This window comes from Artibeus jamaicensis, unplaced genomic scaffold, assembly GCF_021234435.1.
Source record: "Artibeus jamaicensis isolate MK-2021 breed Jamaican fruit bat unplaced genomic scaffold, CSHL_Jam_final contig_525, whole genome shotgun sequence".
Taxonomy (NCBI): domain Eukaryota; kingdom Metazoa; phylum Chordata; class Mammalia; order Chiroptera; family Phyllostomidae; genus Artibeus; species Artibeus jamaicensis.
The window spans coordinates 10,351,437-10,375,678 of NW_026521874.1; the positions used below are offsets into that span (position 1 = coordinate 10,351,437).

Consider the following 24,242-nt stretch of genomic DNA (forward strand, 5'->3'; position numbering starts at 1 on the left):
CCTTATCCCTGTTACAAGACCAGTAGCTCTAATGCCTGAGCTATGGAGCCCTCACCTTCCTTATCCCTTTTTTATCCCATTTATAAGAAGAGTTGAAACTCAAAGTGGTCATTCGGAGGTTGACCATCAAGATAAACCTGAAAGTTCTCTATTAATTGCAAGAGTATTCTTTTTTTTTTAAGATTTTATTTATTTATCTTTAGAGGGGAAAGGAAGGAGATAGAGAGAGAAATATCAATGTACAGTTGCATCTCGTGTGTCCCCTGCTGGGAACTGGCCTGCAACCCAGGCATGTGCCCTGACTAGGAATCGAACCACGATACTCTGGTTCGTAGGCCCATGCTCAATCCACTGAGCTACACCAGCCAGGGCTGCAAGAGTATTCTTACCAATGATTGGCCATTGATAGTAAAAGATTATCTACCCCAAATAACAATATCAATAATGAAAAATACCTTCTCCAGTTTGGAATATTCTCCCACTTCAGGCTTCCCTTGATCCTTAGCCTGTAATTTAAAAAGATATGACATTAATAGGAAGGTTCAAGAATATAAAAGTCTTCTAAGATGACATTACCTCCTGTATTTTCTTGGTCTCTGACCAAAATAATGATGATGATGATGATGATGATGATGATGATAAATAGGTTATCTTCCATAAATAAAGACCAGGAACTTTCCAGGGTATCCCATTATTTCCCCAATGTACACCTATTAGCTAGTATCCCCTGTAGCCTTGCTAAGATCATCCATGATTCTACCCCCGAACACCGTCCCGGAGGACAGCGGCTACCTTCATCAGTTTGTGCTGACATTCCGTTGCTTTCCGCTTGAACTCTTCGGCGGCGAGCCGAGACTCCCTCAGCTCTGATTCGTAGAGATCACTCCGTCGTCTTGCCGAAACCAGGTCCTCTTCCAACTGATTCATCATTAACCTCATTTCTTCCACTTGAGCCTGGTACTCCTACAAGAGCAGACAGTGGAAGATAAGCGAACTTCAGAACTCCTACAAGAAAAGACAGGCAGTGAAGATGGACAAACATCAGCCACGGAGGGAAGACAAAAACTGAAGCGAGACTGGCCGAGAACAGACCTAGAGAGAAGGTAAGACAGATGGGCAGAAGGGAGAGGTGTGGGAGGAGGAGGAGGGAGAAAAGAGTATTATATCTTTAAACTGTTTCAATGCGGAACATGTATCACTACTAGCACCACTGGGAACGCATGTGCCTATAATAAGATTCTTTGAGCAAATAACACCACAAATAAGCAAAGAGCCTTAAGGCCTTTGCAACACAAGAGAGCCATAAGGAATGTTCTTTAAACAATCAGGACAAACTGCTTATGTGTAGCTTTCTTCCAAGGGTAATCGTTTATATAGATTTGTCCTTCAGAAGTCATGTGTTCCTAACATAATTAGATATGGTACTAGTTTTAAAATTAACCTTTCAGAGAGCAGAAGAGGGTAATTGGAAATCTCAGTGGAAAGAATCTCACAAGGTGAAACTCATCATGTCAGTTTCTCACCATTAATTTTTCTGGGCCCAAAACTGAATGATGATGAACCTAACATTGCTCTTGAAACACAAGTCACCCTGAAATTTGGAAGAGTCAGAAAACACTGGCTCTGGTCAAAATAACTTGTGAGAAAAATTCCAAAGAAAGAATTACCTCGTTCCCTCTAACAAACCCTTTAAAGTGATCCAAACAGCCTGACCTTTTCCGAAATGCATTTCTAAAATCAAAACAGAACATGTGAACCAAGGCTTTTCAAAATTGGATTTACCAGAAGAAGTAAGCAATGGTTTTGAAAACTTTTGGCCCAAATATGAAAATATTCTTTGTTAGCAAAATCAAAGCTTATACATATAAGAATTATGAGTGATCATTTAAGAAAAATTTTAATCCTCACCAGAGAACATTTTTTTCATTGCCTTCCGAGAGAGAAGAAAACAGAGAAACATTGATGCAGGCGAGAGGCATCGCCTGGTTGCCTCCTATATGCGTCCAGACCACGAGTAACACAATGCCTACCCCTGGACCAGGGATCAAACCCACAACGAGGTATGCGCCCTGACCGAGAATTGAACCTGCAACCTTTTGGCTGTGAGATGACACTCCAACCAACTGAGCTACGCCAGCCAGGGCACGAATGACCATTTATGCATATGAGATGCCTTGGGGTGGTGCAGGGCAGGGGGTGGGACATAAAATGAAAAGCACGAAGAACTGAATCAAGACTGCCTTTGACATTCACAACATACAATGAATATCTCTCAGATCCATTCTCCCAAGAAATAATTGAAGAGGTATCAATTAAGCAATGGTATGTTGTTGGTGTTTTACTAACAGGGTACAAGGTAAACGTTTTGGCCTATTATAACAGGCAATTCCCCAGTGCACACTAAAGGGGGGGGAGTGATGTCCTTATGAAAATTGGGTAGTTGTCATGCAAACACACCTCTTCTTATATCACTGGTACAGGAGAAATGGGGGTGGGGAGGAAGAGGCCAGAGAGAAGCACGGTCTTGTTTCACTGTACCCAAAAAGACACTGTTGTTGAAGGTCAAGCCTGGAAGTCATGGTCACCAGGTTTCTAGGCGATGTGGGGTTATATAACAACCAAAGGTCTTTATAATTTGCTCACAGTTAGCTGAACTCCCAGAGTGGAACATGAGCCAATTATGTAAAATGATACATCCTTTCCTTGGGGTTTCTCTAGACCCCTCAGCCAGGGCCACATTACAAATGTCGTGGCTCTGAGCACTGTGCCTTCCTAGACTACCTCCATTGTTTACAAAAAAATATTATTATTATATGTTTTAACTGTGTTTATATAACAATAAAAACATTACTACTATCTATGAAAAGTTTCTTTGACCTAAAATCTCAAATTTTTTCTTCTAAATTGAAAAAAATATTTCATTTTATGGGCACCTAAATACAAGTTCCCTCGGCCCTGCCCATAGTCACAAACACTGAACTGTGGAGGAAGCAGACCTGGGAGAAAATCTTGGGCATCTTATCCTCAACTCCCTTTTCCTCCTTGAACTTATGTTAGTGAGAAGGGAATGTAATTTTTGTATTTCGTCAAGAGCAAGGGTAGAGCTGTTGTTGATCTGCCAACATCTCTCTTTCCTGAGCCGTCAGCACCCAGGGGAGGAAGGAAAGAATCAGGCAACGTCTCCGTCAGCTTTCTGAGCTCCCGGGGCACCCAGCCTGCCACAGGCATCAACAGGAACTCTGCCTCATCTGCTGACCTGCTGTGATTGTGCTGGACACTTCAAGGCAATCTCATAAATCCAACAGCTAGCCAAATCCCTGCTGCAGGAAAAATCGGAGAGATCATCAGGTCTGCTTCCAAGGACAGCTGAGAGAGAGTTGCCCTAACTCAGCACGGACGGGCTGAGCCGCAGCAGAGCTGAGTGGAGTCGGAACGGGGAGCCACGGACAACTCGCGAGGCCTCGGGTGAGCTTCAGAATTTTGTGGGAACAATCGAGACAACCGTGAAATGCCAGTGCCTTCCTTCCATGTTTCCAAAACTTCTGTTTCCCTTCTGGAGGAGGGGGTGAGGGGTCAGCAATTGCTAGTAAAGGTGTGGGAATCAAACTATCATGTGAGATCCTTAGGTGTTTTTATTTCAAACCGAGTCCAAATACTCTACAGGAGGTAGCTAAGTAGAAACAGAATGTTTTTTTTAAAAATAGCTATATAGAAATTAGCTTTTAAGATAAAGAACAGGGGGGAAATGCCAAATCTGAGAGGAACCAACATGCCACAAACCAATTATTAGGAGTTTGTTGAAAGCATAAAATACTTTTTCCTGGACTGCAAACATTCTGCTCTCACAAAACTTACCCAAAAGTCATTTTAATAAATCCTTCTTCCAGTGAGAAACAGGAGCTGAAACTGAGAAGTTTCCCCCCAATGGAACTTGTAGCGATCATTAAATCTAAAACTCCACATGCATGCCAACTGTGGTATGAATCACAAAAGGCATTTCTTTGAACTCAACCACCTTTCAAAATGTCCTGATAATTCTATTTCTGTGGAATTCACGGACACCAGCTGCTCCCTCTGGTGGCCAAATACCACTTTCATTTCCCCAGCATGTCACCAAAATCAAATTTCCAAACACATTGAAATAATGGGAGAAAAAGAATCCCACCTCTTAAAACTTACAGAATGGAGAACTGTGTTGATCAAAGGGGCAATGAGCCAACTGTCAAAGCACATTTTTCAAACTGTACGTGTGGCCCATGTAACCTCTAAGGTTAGTATTGTTCAGAAATCTCACCAGATTGCTGTTTCCTCTGCATATTTACTTAAAACATTTTTATCAAGCAAGAGGATATTAGGCAATCATTTTTAAACATTAAGGTGATAGATTCTACCAACAAAGCCCCCCAAACAATAATTCTTGCTTTAAAGAATAGTGAACGGATCAAATTATTTGCAGGAGTTTCTTTCATTCAGCACCACCCAGATGGCTAAGTCTGCACTACTCAGAGACAAAAATGTTCATTCCCATCAGTGTTTACATGAGGTTTTCTGCAGTGAATGAGAGTTGCCTGGCAGCTGATAATTCAGTTCTCCAATTGCTCATTGCCATCTCTTCATTAAAGTCTCTATATACAGTTTTTTCAAAGGATAGAAAAATCTATATTGAAAAGGAAATAATAGAGAGAAATAAAAAATGAACCTTCTTGAAAGAAAACCCTTTTTGAAAGGGGAAAAAAAAGTGGGCTTTTTAAAGGTCTCAATGCTCTTTTCTTAACACACAGGGAATGGCTTCCTGCATTCAGATTTGCTGTGTTAAATCTTAATTGGCCATAAATACTCCAGCTCTTCTTATAGACTATTTCTTTACATTTTACTTATATAGTAAGCTTTATTTACTATGAATTATCCTGGCTTCCCTCAAAAACTTAAAGTGCAACTGAAAAATTATTTTAAAAACCTTTATTATTTTTTTAATGATCTAAAACAGAGGTTTGGCAAACTTTTCCCGTAAAAGACTATATCATGCCCTGGCTGGTGTAGCTCAGTGGATTGAGCATGGGCCTGCGAACCAAGCAACCACAGTTCAATTCCCAGTCAGGGCACATGCCTGGGTTGCAGGCCAGTTCCCAGCAGGAGGCACACAAGAGGCAACCATACACTGATATTTCTATCCCTCTCTCCTTCCCTTCCCCTCTAAAGATAAATAAATAAATTTTTTTTAAAAAGACTATATCGTAAGCACTTTCAGCTTTGCAGGCCACATAATCTTTTTCACAGTTACTCACCTCCACCAAACAAGCATGATTAACAGTCACGGACAAGACAGAAATGAAGGCACAGGGCTGTGTTCCAACAAAAGCTTTATTTCTGGACACTGAAATCTGATTTCCACATACTTTTCACATGTCATTAAATTTCATTCTTCTTTTGATTTCCCCCCCCCAGCCATTTACAAATGCGAAAACCATTCTTAGCTTGTGGTTGTGGAAAACAGGCGGTGGGCTGGATTTGCCCCGCAGGCCACAGCTGGCTCACCCGTGCCCCAAACCTACTCCTTTCACTGGAAAGAGGAGCCATTATGGGGCACAGACTCCAGAGGAGTCAGAGCCAAGCACTCAAAGGTTTATAAAAAGATGGGGAAGCTGAAGTTTCTGAATGACCTACATCTCTCTCTCTCTCTCTCTCCCCCCACCTCCCTTCCCCCCTTCCTTCTCTCTGCCTCTCCAACAGGCCTCTCCTGGAATTAGAGGTCCGAGCAGCCTCCCTATTCCCGGGCAGGCAGACATACCTGCTCTTTGATTTCTTGGAGCTTCCGGCTTTGCTCTCTGATATCATGGAGAAGCTGAAGTGCTTTGTCATCCTCCTGGGACACCTCCATCCTTGCTTGCTCCAAACTTCGCTTTAAGCTCTGCGGAAAGCAAAAATTTTAATAGGGATGCCCTGTGGAGTCTGCTGTGTTTGAAAAGATTCATTAAGGGAGCTGCAAGCTGCTTCGCAGACACCAAGACGGTTTCAGGTGACGGGCCGAAGTTGACAGCTTCCAGTTGGTTGCTGATTCCAGTTTTCATCCTGTAAAAACCCTTGGGTTCAAGAAACATCATCTCAGCCCTGTGACCTTATGGATCCAGCCTGAAACTACATCAGCCTGCCTCCTACCACCGTCTGCAGTCCTAGCAGGTACTTACTTGTATGTTTGCTACTAAAAAGTAGGAAGATCCCTTAGCCATTGTGACCACCATCAGGATGGCCACAGAATCTTTCCTGTAATATCAGTTATGCAGGGACTCACGAGTTTATAACTCTCTTTCAAAGTAGCAGTGACTTCATTTTCTGCCCTGTTGTCATTTAAGACTCCAGGAAATCTATTTCCATCTCTTGGCTTACGTCTCCTGGATACCTTTCATCCATAAGGTTCCCTCAATGTTTCAGTGGCACTTAACTATATATCTGAAATACATAGCTGAATAACTTCACCCACCACTGAAAGGCAGCCAAATCTGGAATGGAAACATAGCAGTTACTCTTAATTAGCCACGTCCAATAGATTTCCTCTCCCGCGTGGGGGGGAAAAAAAAAACTTGAAAAATGTGTGATTCAACTTCTTAAGACTATTTAATTGGGCACAATTAAAAAAACACCTGGATGAAAATTTCACGAGACAATGGAGAAGACAGTCTACTCTTGTGAAGGAAAGAAAAAAAAGCCACATGGTAAATAATGACAGAGGGTCTGGGTTTTGAAGGCTGAGTTTTCGAGTTGCTATGCCAGTTGTAGGCAATGGAAAATTGATTTCAGGCAGCTTCAAAATACATTTTCTTGTGCTTATTTGCGAGTTTGGTTCCCGAGGCTGATGGCGTCACACACGGTGTAGGGACAGACCGGAGAGGTTGGGATGGGAGATGTCAGGACCCTTTGTGAATTGCTGCAATGATGACCACACCCATCTCCAAGCTCCGCGGCCTCCCTGGACTTTGTGGAGTCCAGTCTTACTTCTCTCTGGGACCTCTCGCCAGGCTCACACTACTCTGCAAATCACAACTCTCGCTTTTGCATTTTCGCTTTCTCTACTCTCTGCCATTGGCTGTGATGTGCCTCATGGAGCTGTCATGAAACAGGATGAGACACACACAACAGGAAGTGCCGCCTCCAAGGGAAGGGGACTTTGGGGAAGGCTCACACTGCATTCTGTGATGTAGGTAGCAAGGTCCTGTTCCAGGAGGGATCTCTGAGTCTCAGAGGCCTTCAGCTCCACCTCCTTCTGACTAAGCACAGCCTCCACCTCTGACACTCTCCGATGTAACCGGGTCATTTCCTGCTCCATCTGAAATAAACACATCGACAGGTTAAAAAGGCCCGCAGAAGTTCGTTGGGGAGCTATCAATCTCAAGCAGCCTCCAAAACCACCTGGTGGTCTAGGCAGGCACTGTTTCGCCAAGGTTAGGGTGGAAATACCATTGTTTCTTCGCCCGGGAGCACACAGTTCTTCGTAAGGATAGTCACCAATGCTAAGTCAATCCTCTCATTCAAGTCTCGGTTCACACTTGATCACTTCTCTAACCCAGTGAGCAAGAAAGCCACAATCATCACTTTTCACCTGTTTGCTTTTTGGTTGGGTTGGGTTTTTGCAGACGTCACTTTAGTTTTACCCCAAATCCATCTTGATCCCCCCCCATCTCCTTGCAAAGATCTAGAGGACAAAATCCAGGACAGGACAAGGAGATGTATTCGTCTGCACTCTTAGAAGTCCCGGGCAAGTAGTGACTTTTATGAGCTTCCAGAAAGCTGTCCCTGGGCAGGAACAGTGAGTGTTAAGAGACGTTGAGCATAATCAACACCGTGGCCGCAGTTACATAAGCAGGAGTTTTAAAAGACTAGGAAGAGAGACTTCGCATCACTCAAAGCAGATGGGATGCATCTCGGCCACAGGTGAGGACCCACGCCACCTGCCGGAAGAAGCAGACATCTGGCTGGGTCATGCTGAGGAAACGGGCTGCTTTAAATCCAGGGCCTCCTCTGGTTAAGATTAAAGGATTTACAGCAAACGGCAAGGCCCGATTTCATCTCCCTCTGAGCTGCCGGAGACGTGACTTCAGCGAGGGAGATAGCACCTCGCTCCCTCGGTACGGATCAGGTGGCTCAGTGCCAGCAGCGGCCCCAGGTGGCTCCCTTGGCATATATTGACGGGAGGATCCTGGAGCAAGGAGAGAGGCCGGCTGCGGAAATAAATACCTTGTGACACTTGTCCTGGGAGTCTTGCAGCTCTTTGCTTTTGATGAGAAGTTTCTTTTCCATGGAGCTAGTCTTGGCAGGGGAGTCCAGGCCCGACACAACAGACCTAGATAGAAGGAAACCAGTGTCAGGGAGCAAGTAGGTTGGCCTGAAACGCCGCATTCAGAAACCACAGCATAAACGGCGGACCTTCCAGAGTTCTGTGGCTATCAGCAGGGCTTCCAATGACATCAAGACCATGAGGCAGGAAGGTAAAAAGAAGCAAGAATTCTGGAAGCATGAAGACCTGGGTGTAAATTCAGTTGCCCCTGGCCTGAGGCAATGGTTCAGATCTCTGAGCCTCGGTTTCCATATCCTCGATGTGGAATGATAATAAAAGGACCTACCACAGAGGAGAGTGTGAGCGTTAGATGCAGCTCCTGCCTACTTGGCTTCATTCACTTAGCAGATATGTACTGTGCGCCTACTGTGTTCCAGAAACTGTTCTGGGCACTGGAATAGCAGGAAATAAGACATCAAGGTCCCTGCCCTCCTGGAACTGACATTCAAGAATGCATCAGGCCAGGCCCTGGCCAGGTATCTCAGTTGATGAGAGCATTATCTCAATGCACCAATGCAAAATAGGGCAAGGTGATTATGACAGAGAAAATGGGTCAGGGGTCTGCTTGGTAATCAGGGAGTGCTTCTCTGAGGAGGTGACATTTAGCTGGGCCTAAAGGATAAGAAGATGCAGGCCATCCGAAGCTCTGGAAGGAAATAAGCTCTAGGGAGGAGGAATAGATGCCACAACCCTAAGACAGAACAGAGCTAACACAGCAAGTACCTGATAAATGTTGTTAGTTATAACATTTTATTGTTTATTCTATCTCCAAGCCAGCCAGTTGGTTCTGCTTCATTTTATACAAACTGCTAAGACTTATTACCATAGGCTGATCATGCCCCGTCCCCAGGATGTCCACATTGTAATCTCCAGAACCTGTGAATCTGTTACCTGACTGGGCGAAAGAGACTCTGTCGATGTGATTTAGTTAAGGATTTTGAGATAAGGAAATTAATGTGAATTATCTGGTTTGAGCCAATGTAATCACAGAGGGTCCCTACAAAATGAAAGCAGGAGGGGGAAGGAGATGTGACAACAGAATTGGGGTCAGAAGCAGAGAGACTGAAGATGCTGCAATGCTGGCTTTTGCGATGGAGGAAGGGGCTATGAGCCAAGGAGTTTAGACTGGCCTGCTGAAGTTGGGAAAGGTAAGGAAACTGATTCTCGTAGACGCTCCAGAGTATAGTCTCACCTACACCTGGATTTCAGTAAAACCCAACTCAGACTTCTGACCTCCAGAACACTAAGATGACAAACGTGTTCTGCTGTGAGCCACTAAAATTGTGGTAATTTGTTACAGCAGCCATAGAAAGCCATACACTTATTGGTCATTGACTACATGCCTGGTTCTGTTCTAACTCTAGACATGTTTTAACTCTTTCTATTCACCACGATGGCTCTAGGAGGCAGATACAATTAACCTCGTTTTACAGATGAGAAAATTAAGGCCCAGAGGTTAAACAACCTGCCAGTTTCTAAGCAGTTTCTGTTGGTCTCACAATAGACCTGGGGTAAAGAGACTGACATGATGAGCCTGATAATAACCCTCCGGAAAACACCACAAAAATAATGCAGTGTGGCCTCATGGGAGTGGGCTAGAAGGATGCTCGCCCCACAGAAATATGTACTTGTGTACATCCCTCGTGCGCTCTGCCTCATCCCTGAAAAGCAATGCATCGTGGGTGGAAATGGCAGTTCCCATCCAGGACAGCTTCCCGGAGTGGCTGGCTCCCTGGGCACAAACACTGGGACTGGTGAAGGGCGGGGCCAGGGCAACAACCAGCAAGGTTCCCACACAGGGAGAGACGTGAGGCAGAGCCCACCACTGTCCCGTCACCCATCTGTTGCCTTGATAATGGGGTTGCAGGAGCTGGTTGTCAATGAGCATTTACGTCTGACCAGCACGTGAAAGTTCTTTCTGCTGACCCCAACCACTTCTCTGCCTAAAAGAGGCCAATTCCCTGCAGCTCCCCACCCAGGGACAAGGGCTGACGTGGCAGTGCTGTCTTGCTGTACACCCCAGTGACAACTCCCTACAAACACACTACAGGGCAGCCAAGCAGGTTGACGCCCAGAGTCGGGCTGCTCTGTTCAAATCAAACTCCACCCCTCTAGCTGTGCGACCTCTCTGATCTTCTGCTTCCTCCTCCATAAAATGGAAATAGTTCTCCGCCTACTTTGAAGAGTTCCTCTGGGGACTGAATGAGATAACCCACGGAAAGCCCTGAGCACAGTGCCTGGCACATTGCGAGGGCTCAATAAATGCCAATCACAATCACCACTGGTATTTTTATCATCACTATGCATGCAACGTCATAAATAGCACATGCCTCACAGGCCTAAAACGGTTGCTTGAAATAGTCAAACTCAGGGGGTTGAATTCCCTCTGTGCTATTATTCACATTAAAATAAACGTTAATTATTCACAGAAATGGGCACCAGGGACTGAAATCCAGAAATAAAGCCTTCTTAAAATCTAACTTTTGGCCAAAAATTGTGACCAATTTCAACACCTCTCATTAGCCTGTTTTCCACCTAACTTCAGCGCGCAGGTGCATACACACGCACGTGCGCACCACTTTTTCCTGTTCACCTGAGACGAAATGGGTTGCTTGGCATGACTTCGGCGAACTTTGCCACTTCCTTTATTCTTGACCTTCCTCGGGAGGTGAGCTAGAGAAGACGACCTAAACCACCCAAGGAGGGAGGGATGATCCTCAGATGGGCTTGCTGGTCCTTCGGTAATCAAGGGTCACCCACACGTCACTAAGTCACACGCACTGACAAGAGTCGGAGATGGTAGCGCGGGCCATAGCTCCTCGGGTCCCCGCGCCAAGCACTCGCCCTTTAAAAGAACGGTTGGTTGCACGGGTGCGCGCTGATGAGGGGGAAGTGGCTCTGCTTAAAGCGCGCTACTGTGGGTGTAAAGCTGATTGCTTATTCACTAAAAAAAATTTTTTAATGTTTTTAAACGTTTCTAGGTCACTTGTTAACAGGGCCCAGAATCATGGGGCTGTGCGGCTCCACCCACTGGCACTTGAAGGAGACAAAGTGACAGTGCTCCTCATCACCCCAGGTCCAGCTCCCTCATTCTTCTCTCATTTGGAGGCTTGACAAATGTGCACTGTTTAGAAGCCCTACGTACAGCAATTAAGAGCTCTTCAGAATAGAGGTGCTAAGGAAATCATTTTTTAAAGAAATAAAAATCAAACCCACACCTTTACAGTCAATTAATATTTGACAGAGGCAGCAAGCACATACAATGAGCTAAAGAGAGTCTATTCAATAAATGGTGCTCGGAAAATTGGACAGATACTTGCAGAAAAGTGAAACTCGGCCACCTTCTTACACCACACACAGGAACAAATTCAACGTGGATCAAATGCTTAAATGTTAGACCTGAAACCATAAAAATCCCAGAAGAAAACAGGCAGCAAAATCTCAGACATGGCTCGCAGAAATTTTTTAGCAGATCAATCTTCCCAGGCAAGAGAAACAAAAGAAAAAAATAAACAAATGGGTCCTCACTAACTAAAAGGTTTTTGCACGGCAAAGGAAATTGTCAACAAAATAAAAAGGCAACCCACAGAATGGGAGAACACACTTGCTGATACATCTAATAGGGGGTTAATATCCAAAATTTATAAAGTACTTACAAAACTCGACACCAAAAAAACAACCCAGTTAAAAAATGGACAAAGGACCTGAATAGACACTTCTCCAAAGAGGACATACAGAGAGCCAATAGACATACGAAAAGATGCTCAATGTCACTAATCATCAGAGAAATGCAAATAAAAACCACAATGAGATACCATCTCCCACCTGTCAGAATGGCCATCATCAATAAATCAGCAAACAACAAGTACTGACGAGGATGTGGAGAAAGGGGAACCGTTTTAAACTGTTGATGGGAGTGCAGACTGCTGCAGCCACTGTGGAAAGCAGAATAGAGATACCTCAAAAAAAAATCTGCCTTTTGACCCAGCGATCCCACTTCTGGGAATATACCCGAAGGAACCCAAACACTAATTCCAAAGACCATAAGCACCCCTGTGTTCACTGCAGTGTTACTTACAATCGCCAAGATACAGAAGCAGCCCAAGTGTCCATCAGTAAATAAGTGGATAAAACAACTACGGGACATTTACACAATGGAATTCTACTCAGCCATAAAAAAGAAAAAACTTTTACCCTTCACAACAGTGTGAATGGACCTGGAGAACATTATGCTAAGTAAAATACGCCAGTCAGAGAAAGACAAATACCATATGATTTCACTCACAGGTGGAAACTAATGAACAAACTGAACCAACAAGGAAAATGGGGACAGACTCATAGACAGAGAACAGATGACAGCTAGTCGGTGGGGTGGGAAGTTAGGGGAGGAGGGACTGAGCAAAAAAGGACTCATGGACATGAACAACAGTGTGGTGATTGCTGAGGGTATAAGGGGATTAAATGGTAATGGAAAAAATAATGAATATTATTAATTTTTTTATTATTTTACTTATTCTTATCTAGAAATGGGAAGGGAAGGAGAAAGAGAGGGTGAGAAACATCAGTATGTGAGAGAAACATCAACTGGTTGCCTCTCGCGCACCCCCAAATGGGGACCGGGCCCCATGTGCCCTGAATGGGAATTTAACCAGAAACCTTTTGGTTGGCAGGCCAACACTCAACCCACTAAGCCACATCAGCCAGGGCAAAAATATATAGATTGGTAAAAAAAATAAAATAAAAATCACATCTAAAAAAGTTATGGTAAGAATTGTGACTAAACCTGGCTTGTAGCAACAGTCGTATAAACAATAATGAGATCGGCCCTAGCTGATGTAGCTCAGTGGATTGAGTGCGGGCCTGCGAACCAAAGGATCACGGTTCAATTCCCAGTCAGGGCACATGCCTGGGTTGCAGGCCAGTTCCCAGCAGGGGACAGACAGGAGGCAACCATACATTGATATTTCTCCCCCTCTCTCCTTCCCTTCCCCTCTAAAGATAAATAAAAATCTTTAAAAAAAACCAAAAAAACAATAATGACATTGGAGCATGAGGCTGGAGGAGAATAGAGGAAGAAAGGTCACTGCAGCTTTCTGGAACTTTCCTGGAGAGCCTTTGGAAAATACTGATGTTGGTCAATGAAAATACTCCATGTGAGCCCTGACCAGCATGGCTCAGGTGGTTGAACACCAGCCAGGCAAAGCAAAAGTTTACCAGTTCAATTCCCAGTCAGAGAACCATAGTGCTAATCTTAGAAGAAAGTACCTGTGATTTAGGTCTAGGCATTTCAAACTCACAGCATGGCTATCCCCAGAATTCAGTGCTAGGTGGTATTCTGGCCACACCAATTGGTACTGGTGCTTTGGCCACTCTCCAAGTGGGGACGCAATTTTTAAGTCAGTCATGGTGGGCTATGAATTTCAAGATGATGTACATGTTCCGGACAATGATACAAGACCGTTCCCGTGCCCCCAATTTTAATAAGTCAACTAAAATATACCATTCTCATAAATTTCTATAAAAGAAATATACTAGAGCCAGTTAACATGGCTCAACCTAATATATTTATATTCTATCTACTTTTCATTTAGTTACTTATGTCAATTCAATTATTAGCACCAATGATGAGCTCTCAATATGTATTTCTTGAATGATCCGATCCCCTTATATTCTGAAATATTATCACAGCTCATTTTTGCTAAGATTTTATTAGCCATCCTTCTCACTTTCAAAACAACAGCAAATTATTGCTGACATTTGCATTACTGTAGAATTGGCCAAGATGTAAATCATAGTTTGGGGGGTTCAATACAGAGTTGACCTCAGAGCCACCAGGCTAGTTACCAAATAGGGCCCTGTCCGCTACAAGTAGTAACTCAGCTGGTCTACAATCACCCTGAAATGCCCATTTCACCAAGAGTGGTATTAGTAAAGAGTTCACGCTATTGTTGCTTTAAGGAACATTTGCGAAAAAAAGTGGTGTAGCTGCTTGGAACTGAAAGCTACACGTGATGTGCACAATTACAGGGAAGAAACTATCTAACCATGAAGTTCTACTGACCCTGGAATGGGGCAGAGTCATCTACTAACTAGAGTCTTTTAAGAATTTCCCTTTGTTCTCAAAATTCCCAAACTTCAGTAACTATTTTTGTATCACTTTCTGTGAGTATGTATGTGAGATAGATAGATAGGTATAGATAAAGGTGCCCCATGAGAGGTGCCTGTAAACCAGTGGTTCTCCATCAGGGACAATTTTGTCACCCAGGGGACATTTAGCAAGGTCTAGAGACTTTTTGACTTTCATAACTGGGGCTGGACTGCTATTAACAGCTAATGGGTTGAGGCCAGAGATGCTTCTCAACACCCTGCAATCCACAGACAACCTCCCACAAGAATTATCCAGCCCCAGGTGTCAACTGTGCCAAGTTGAGAAGCCCTGCTCTGGAAGTTATAAAACTAAGAAAGCTTCAATTCCTGCCCTCAAGGAAGTAGCAATGTGGGAGAGAGAATTAGCCACTACCTTTACCAACGATAATCATGCACATTTGTTGAGCACTTACTATGTGTCAGGAACTGTGCTTGGTGTTCTACGGGTTACCTCACTGAATCTTCCCAGCGAACCGATGTGGTGGGTATTACTGTCTCACAGCACTGATGCACACTCTGTGGGCTCTACATTTTCCTGCATTGTGGTGACTGGGGTGCAGGTACAGGGCAGTATAGCTGAAGTTCAAAGTTGAGCTCTGCAACCCAACGGCTGTGGGTTGAAATCCCAACTTTTGTACTACTTGGCTGTATGGCCTTGCACAAAGCCAAAAAAAAGTAGTGAAGAAAGAGGCTCACAAAAGCAAGGCCATGGAAGCAAGGAAAATGACTCACTTTAGGAAGTTAACTTCTATCCATGACTGGCTGTGTGCAGTGCTGGGAGGGCAACTCGAAGCCAGAGGCCAGGACAGCTTGGGTACCAAAAAACATCCATAGGCCAGGCCGGTCCACAGCCACCCCCAGAAAAAGCTCAACCCACACACAAAGAACAACTCTTCCTCCACTTCTCGGTAACTCAGGGGTTGTAATTAAATAGGAAACAGTACAGATTTTAGAGACCCAGGCTGGTTCATGCTCCAGGCTCAACGAGATGCAGTACAATAAGGATGCTAATAAAAGAACATGCAGCCTGCCCACACATTGCTTGCCTACTCCTCCTGGCCACATCTCCGACACATACATAGCCAGTTATCCCCATGGAGAGAAAAGGCACTTCTGAGCGGCGGGTGCATACAGCAACCCACCCACACACAGCAGTGCTGCCTCTTCGATCACAAACACAAGTTGGGGTCTTCCTTTTTTGCCGGCTTCTATTTTCTAGAAAAATTTACTCTGAAAACAACACCTCTCCCTGATACACATCTGCTTTATAATGAGAGAGACCCAGAGAGTATTAATAGAGGCAGCGGCACGCGACACAGAGGGGAGGTTGGGCTTGGTTGTTACTGCTGCCGCAGGAAGAGTGTGTTTCTCAAAAACGTGTCGGATATGACCTAAAAATCGCTGTACATGGAACTTCAACATTTAAGTAAAAATGATAAAATGCAGTCTTCCCAATGTCTATAAATAACCCACATAACTCCAAAAACACCCTTAATAAAGTTATGTAGTCTATGCATGTGGTAAACACTTTCTCATCACTAATGATTGAGATCACTCTTAAGCATCAAGCTGTCCACTTATTCCCTTAGAAAGAGGATCCGAAACTGCAGAGATGCCACCAAATCACAGATCACACGTGTCGCAAATCACAGATATTCATGAGATAACCAAGAATGGATGCTGGAGGCTAAAACATGGGAATCAAAATTAGCTCAGCTGAGGGCCCTACATTAATTGTGGCCAACGACACTAAAAATACATGCCGCTGCAAGATGTAACGCGGTGGGAAAAATAAAAAAAACTCATCAGCATTCTGCTACAAAAATATACTGGCTTTTAAGAGTGAGCATTCTGAAATTTATGAACTAACTTTATAAACCTATTTAAAATACACAGTGGTGTCCATCATGAGCACATAGAAATATCGGAAACGCTGCTGGTCTAAAGAATTCCGGAGTCCCGCTGGCTTTGGCTCATCCCCCTGGCACACGCATGCATGCGCATGCGCACACAGACACACAACCAGCAGTGGTCTCCAGCTGAAAAAAAGTATTTGGTTTGGAATGATTAATATATAACCCAAAAATCATTTATTAAAAATCATGTTATTAATAAAAGCATAGCCTCTCATGTGACCTCTAATACAGTCCCCACCTCTAAGCCGGTGCCTGGCTTTGCGGATTAACTTCATTGGCGTACCTCCCCCTCTTGCCTCGGTGCCTGCAATAACCTGTTACTTCCCCGAATCTAACTCTTTTGGCCCTACTATCCACCACCCAACATCAGAGGAGCCCTTTGTAAAATGAGAACTGGATATTGCATGTCCCTACTCAAAATCCTGCAAAGCCTTCCTGCTCGTTACAATTACAGATGCTCCCTGACTTGTGATGGCGTTACGTCCCAATAAACCCATCATTAAGTTGACTATATCTTAAGTCAAAAATGCATTTTATAGACCTAACTTCCCGAACTTCACAGCTTAGCCTAGCCTCCCTTAAACATCCTCAGAACTCAATACACACACACACACACACACAAAACCAACTGACAGCAACACAGCACACTGTAGGATACTGGTTGTTTACCCCATGACCTCATGGCTGACAGGGAGCTGCAGTTGGCTGCTGCTACCCAGCATTATGGAAGAGCATTGTACCCGAAAGAGATAAAAATTCAAGATATGACTTCTACTGCGTGCATACTGCTTTCACACTGTTATAAAGTTCAAAAATCCTAAGTCAAACCACCAAACCATCGCAAGTCAAGGATCTTCTGCAGAGCAAAATCCAAACCTAACGGCCCACATCCCCTCTGCATCCTGAAGCTGTGGCCACCCTAATATGCTTCCTGTTCCCCGGACACCCCCAGGCTAGTCCTGACCTGGAACGTGGTCATTCCCTGTCACTCCCCATCTAGGCTCTGATTTCTTCAAAGCCCCAACCACCATCTGAAAATTTCTTATTTATAAGCTTACTCATCCTCTGTCTCCCCCTAACAGAATGCTAGCTTCTGGAGAATGGGAATCTTATCTGCCTTTTTCATAGCTAGTCCACAAGGCCTAGAACAATACATTCATTGAGTCAGTGAATAAATGAGTGAATGATGCACCAAGAACTTCTGTGCCCTGGGTGGCCTCAGTTCAAAGGTCACAGAGGGACCAACAACAAGCAATGTCTTCAATCCATGCTGGCATGAAAAATGTTTCTGGCCCTTGTACAGGACAGCAATGTCACAATCACACACACTCTTCCATACTCAAGTGCTTGAAGGGCAGGAGGGTGACATCCAGGCTGGGCACAATGCTCTTTCTTCTACAGCACTGAGTTTCAGACCCCACTTCAAATGGAACCCAGCAGAGCGCTGAGCATGTTTTATGGGAGGCACAGGTTTAACCAACATACCACAGACTGCCTTCACAGTAAAGTACTAAATGGAGGTATTAGGACATCTGTCAGGCACCCCGCATGGAGTCTGATTCTCTCAGTGGGCAGAAACCAGCAAGAGGTCTTTATAAAGTGGAAGGAGGAAAGAAAAGAGAGCTGGAAGCCCCTTTAGGCCCATCCTCACCCCTAAATAACAATAAGAAGTATGAAACCAACATGCACTTTGCTCCAGGTGCTCGCACTGGAGGCTCTCCATGTCCCCGCAGCAACCCTAACAGACAGGCACTATTACAGCCCACGCTTCTGCAAAAGGGACTTGTGGCTGAGAGGGCTTCACATAGCCAGCAAGTGCCAAAGCTCAGATTTGAGCCCATGCCTCTCTGATGCCAAAGCCTGTGCTCTAGTTCATTCCAAAGAATAAAGAATGCTTCTATCGGTTCTCCACTAAACACTGAAAAAGTTGCCTATCCTCTGCCATATGCAAGGTGTGCAAAACTTAAGAAGTAACCCAAGCTTCTTGATCATCACTTGCCTTATCCTTAAAACAATGGGTTGTTATTGGGATTCAATGAGAATGCTTGTCAAGCATTCAGAACAGCACCTGGTACAGAGTGAATTCTCAGTAAAGTCAGGTTGGTATCAGCCCTTTCACCGTTGTTCTTCTTGGGCTACTCTGTAGATTCTGCATAATCTAGCTAAGTCATGACTATTAGAGGCAGAATAGAACAGTGGTCCTGGCAGCAGCCAGCTATTGGTGTAAGTCTTAGATCTATGACTACCTGTAAAACTTCAGAAAAAATAACTTAACACTGCTGAGCCTCAGTATCCTCACCTATAAAATGGGGATAATACCAGCTCCTTCACAGAGATCCACTGAAACTTGACAGGATAATGCATGTAAGACATTCAGCATAGTTCTGGGTGAGTAAGTAGTTCTTGTAAGTGCTTAATGAGATAATGCACGTAAGGCACTCAACATAGTTCTGGGCACACAGGAAGTACTCAGCAGATGACAGTTCTCATTAGCAGTTATATAAACTGTGTAGGAGAAAATGGTATAATCCCTGGCCACTTTAGTCTAATTCGACTTGACAAATGTTCATTGAAGACCTGCCAGGAGCAAGCCATAAGGTAGAAACACAGCCCCAGTCCTCAAAGAGCTTGGGCAGCTTGGCTGGACACACAGGACACGAAGGAGTTACGAATGAAAGGCAGGATGGGGTCTTGGCGTAGCAGGCTTGAATGCCAAGTACAGGAGTGCCATTAATTCTGTGTACACTGTGCTACTATTGAAGGTCTGAGCAGGAGAATGACATCATCCAACCTCTGAGTTGGAAGAATTCCACCTTCTGTGGAGAATGGATTAGAGCCAGGAAAACTGGAGGCAGAAGAATAAGTTAGGCTACTGCAATCGTCCAAGCAAAAGTCACTGACGGGTGGCGGTGAGGACAGAAAGATGGGCACAGATGCAACTGTCATCCTAGAAGCACAACTTATGGGTCTTGGCAACCGATGGGATGGCAGGGAAGGTGGAAGGGAGTTTAAGATGACTCTGCTTTCTTTTCTGGAAGAGTAGGGAGAGTGGCAGTTTCTTAAATGAAATGAAGAAGCCAAAACTAGCACCTAGTGGCATACTGAGCGAGCAGGTGAGTGTGTCTGTGTTGAGAGGTAACAGAGAACTGGTAGGATATTCTGGCGATGATGAACGCAGAGCACTCTGGGAGGGAGGTCATGGGGCCAGGAGAGTTAAAGCCAAGGAACCGAATGAGATCCCAAGAAGAGGCTAAAAAGAGAACCGAGGAGAGAACTTTAGAGAACGGTGTGTGCATTTAAGGTCCTGGAACAAGAGACGACAGCCACTAAAGAATGGGAATGGGAGAGTTAGAAGGAAAACCAAGTTTCCAGAAGAAAGTAGAACACTTCAACACAAGTATGGCAATTAATGGTATCACGTGGGGAAGTGGAAATCCCTGGATTTGGTGGTTTGGTGCAATCAGGAGCTCCTGACACAGTAATTTTCATAGAGTTGTGGAGGCTGAGGAGGGGGCACTGAGAGTAGGCTATTCTTTCTGGAAGTCTGTCAGAGAAAAAGAAGGTGAGTGAGGGAAGGAGACAAAAGATAAGTAAAACAGAGAGAACTGCGAGAAATTCACTTAGGCAAAGGGAAGAGGTGCCAAACTGGCGCGCGGCTTGGGAACATATAGCCCCATTTAGTCGATTACTGTCTTCTTAGGGGATCCGAGGCAACCATGCAAATTAGCCTGTGTAGGCCAGCAAGGAAAACAACACTTGACAGATCTTTTGGAACCTAATCTCCAGGACTGGGCTAGGACGGTTTGGACTAGATTTCCTAAAGGTATCTTTAAGACAAATGAGAAGGCGGCAGAATGGTCCTGCCAGGCCTACAAGGCGAGCCTGCACGGTCTAAATAGAGAACAGAATAAGGCAAGCAGCACAAGATGTGCTCAACTAAGAGAAAGAAGAAATTGAACGATCAAGAGGAGAGAACTGAACGCAACAGCGGGGAATGTTAGACATCTGGTCCAGATGACGGCAGCATGGAAATGACACAGGGCAACTTAGGGCAGGGACCATGGGCAGGAGCTGGTTATGGTGCTTAACATATTTGGGGAGTACAGGGGATGCGTATCTTCATGTACTAGAGTACATTCTGTTATTGACCATTATTTTTTTTTAATGAAAACACAGGTGAAGCTCTTTGCTATAGGGATCTGGGAGTAGCATGCTCAAGGACTGGGGCTGGACCTGGAAAACGATTTTTAAGAGAAGACCCCCTACCCTCCCAAACATTTTGGTAAAAAGGAAGTTGGACTGATTGGAGAGTTCAGACTGTCTTGCACTGGACTAAGCCATCCCAGGGTCGATGACAGGCCGCAGCTTGGAAGTAGAAAGTGTGGGTTTGAATTTGCATGGACCACAGCGTTGCGAACAAACGGAGAGCTGCCATACAAATGATGTGGATGGATCCACCAAACGCTTGCTGAGCTACCTGGGTACGATCAGCCTGAAGGTACGTGAAGAGCAAGGCCAACACAGTTCCCTGTCCTGGCCAAACTTGGAGTCTAGAAGAAAATAAGAATGCTCCGTGTTTTTCACACCTCTAGGTTTTAGAGAAAAATAGGAAAAAAATTTTTGAAGCAAAAAATGTGGTAAAACATGTAATGACATAAATAACGTAGTATTTCACCAATGTAAATGTAAACAGAACTCAACAGTGGCATTAACAACCATTATTCCTCCCAAATTTGCAGGAGGGAAAAGTATGTCTTACAGTCCGAAAAATACGGTATACATGCCTGTGTTTATGTGTGGGCACACACACGCACACACACACACATGCACACACCAGGTAAGAGTCTCTAAACGAGAAGAGGAAGAAGAAATCAGAAAAATCCTAGAGCTACACAGGCCTCCTACTCACTAAACTTGCAGAGATTGAAAACAAAATTGTTTAGCACTTAGACCGCCTCTGGGTTCCCATCCCGCCCCACCAGCACGTGAACCTGAGGATGTTGCACCAATTTCCCGGCTGCTCCTGTCTATGGCATTTCTACTTGGGAGGGTAGCACAGTGGCTAAGAGACTCCGCCATCACACTGCCTGGGTTCGAGTCCCAGCTGAGCCACTCAGGGCTGCGTGGCCTTGGGTAAGTTGCTTGCTCTCTCTGTGCCCAGGTTCCTCGTATGTAAAATGGGACTGATGATCATACCTTCCTTGTGGGCTGCTGTGCAGTTTAAATGAGCTTGTCTGGGTAACATGCTTGCATCGGAGCCTGGTACAGAGCTGATACTCTGTAAGGATGAGCGGCTGTTATCGCTCTGCCCACGTGAAACTCTTACTACATTCCTGTCCACTCATCCAAAGCACTGTCCTTTAAAACACCAAGCCACATATTTTACTTTCTGTCGGTACGCTTATACACTTAGTTCCAACACATTTAATGAGGGTCTGCCATGTTCCCTGCTCCAAAAGAAGCAGGGGGAGTAAGACCCAGCCCTGCCCTTGTGACAAGAGCTGACTAGGGGAAATGGACAGACAGTCCAACAAGGATCATCACTGCAATTTGGCAAGAATCGTGAATCGGCATTACCCATTAAGTGTCCCCGCACTGGATTTTGCCTTACTCTCCTAAAACAGATATCCAATTTGTATTGGGGTATTTGGCAGCGAAGGTGTTTGCTTAGTGTTCGCTGAATTGTTTCACGCGTTATATGCTCTGACGTGTACAACCTGATGCCAAGCAACCCATTCTGGGATTGGACCTTCTAAGTCTATCCCCCAATCTACCCCCTCCCAACAACCCCTGGCTACCAGGTATTTGACAACTGCATATTCATTTGTGTTTGGTCAGAACATTAAGCTTCTTGACCAGAAAATTTCCAGGGCCTGGGAAGCTGGGTTTCTGCTCTGACATGACTTTGGACCACTTAATTATTGCTGAACTCTTTCCCTATCCTCTTGGCATAAATAGGACACTATGCATATATAGCATACTGTATTAGTAATCACCACAATAACAAAAGTGAACATTTGTTGAGACTTCAGTGTGCTGGGTACTAGATCGAGTGCTCTAAATGTTCCATGTAACCCCCCCAACAGCCCTAAGAGGAGATATTATTATTATTATTATCCCACTTTGCAGTTGAGGGAAATGACATGCAAGGAGACCTCAGCAGAGGAAGAGGCACCAAAAACTGGTTCTCTAAAAATCTGGGAAGGCAATGATGGAAGCCGTCTTTCATTCTGCACCCCTCCCCCCAAGCGTTTAGGTGGCTGGCTCCAAAATGAAATTTTCAGGTCCACCCAAAAGGAAAGGGGGAAGCCCTGAGCCAAAAGAAAGAGCAAACCCCCTTCCTAATGAACACAGCCTGCTCAGACACTGTCGTCCCACTGACTCCAGTCTCGTGAATCCTCTGCTCCTCTAAGATTTCCAACTTCTCCAAAAGCCTAAAACCAACCTGTGTAAAACTAACACAAAATATAAAACCAACTGGCTCTTTCCTTCTAGAGATTAGAGTAAAGGTTTGTAGAGGTGCACTGTTTTAGCGAGAGCTTCAGTGAGGTAGTATCTCAGATCTTGGAGGAAGAAGGGACCCAAAGAAATATGCCCCACTGGCAGGGCAGGGCAGAGAGCTAGGACGGATGGTACTTTAAAATCTTTACATACCGACTTCTGTTACCACCATACTATAATGAGATTCAAGCAAGGAGAAGCTCACAGGAACCAGCAGGCATTCAGAGCTTGGGGATTTGGTTTGGGTTTACCGCCGGTTAAAAAGAAATCGAGGATACTCACCTACTCTCCAGCACCAACCAACTTCGCCATAAGCCCACCCCGAAGACAACCAAAATTAGTTCTATAGAATCTCTCCTACTCCCTCCAACTCAAGCTGCAAGGAACTCCCACTAAAACTCAGACACAGACTGCTGAAATCGAGAGTCTTATTAAACCTTTAGAGAATGATGCACTCAGTGGCTTGCTTAGAAACAGTCTAGGGCCCAAAAAGGGAATCTAACAAACGATCACAACAATTAAAAACCATTATCACTGCCAGAGTCTCTGTGAAAATTCCTCGTTCATTCAGTTCCACCTCTAAACGTTTCATGCAATTCACTGGCAGCAGATCTGGGGTCAATTCACCCAGCGCAGAAGAGCAACATCTGCAGTTTCCTCGGTGGTGTGCAGAGTGAGTAACAGCACAGGGAATCGATGTGTGTAAATAAAAACCTGTGGTGCTGAAAACAGGGAGGGGAGGAGAAATCAGCAAGAAACACCATGTCCCTGGCGGCGATGGTGGTACCTCAGGAAATGCCTCCCCCACCTCCAAATGAAATTTTGTAAATATATAGAAAAAAAACTGCAGGGGACTCTAAGTAATTGCATCACTGCATCTCTCTTATTGAATTTCTAAATAATAACACTCCAGTACATCCAGGGTCACCGACATCCAACAGGTGGGGTGAATTTCTAAAGCGGTTTTGTGGGTTTTACCCATAGGGCTGCCCATGGCAGTAGGGCCAGGTCGGGAGGCAAGATCACATGAAAGGGCAGAAGATGAAAGAAAACCTCATTCCAAACCCAAACTGGCATGGAAAGGGCTTGAAAGTTACCTCTAAAACAGGTCCTGCAATTCCATCTTCCAGGTGGACTTTTTTGGATTTTATGAGAATCTTATCAAGCATTCTGTTGGAGAATGGGCGGAAGCTCGTTTTATGCTCTAGAAATACATTTTGAACTACCAAAAGCGAAATAGCGTGTCTTCAAATACAGTGAGCAATATAAACACAATCCAGGGGAAAGGATCATGAGTGAATTAATTCAACAAATAGTTTTCAGGTGCCTGGGCCTTAACACCGAAATGC

General features: G+C 44.6%; 1 protein-coding gene across 10 annotated transcripts in view; it reads right to left on the minus strand.

Annotated features, from left to right (window-relative positions):
• The window catches only part of CIT (citron rho-interacting serine/threonine kinase), a 145,718-nt gene that overhangs the window by 69,655 nt on the left and 51,821 nt on the right, over positions 1-24,242 (minus strand). For 9 of the 10 annotated variants that reach the window (XM_037156201.2, XM_037156198.2, XM_037156200.2 and 6 more), the window contains 5 exons: positions 8,230-8,335; positions 7,178-7,321; positions 5,789-5,908; positions 793-963; positions 456-506 (listed from right to left, as the gene is read on the minus strand). In XM_037156201.2, the coding sequence (XP_037012096.1) occupies positions 456-506; positions 793-963; positions 5,789-5,908; positions 7,178-7,321; positions 8,230-8,335 (592 nt within the window). Of the gene's footprint in view, positions 1-455; positions 507-792; positions 964-5,788; positions 5,909-7,177; positions 7,322-7,452; positions 7,902-8,229; positions 8,336-24,242 lie in introns of those variants that run through there. The other variant, XM_037156203.2, reaches the window with a different exon arrangement.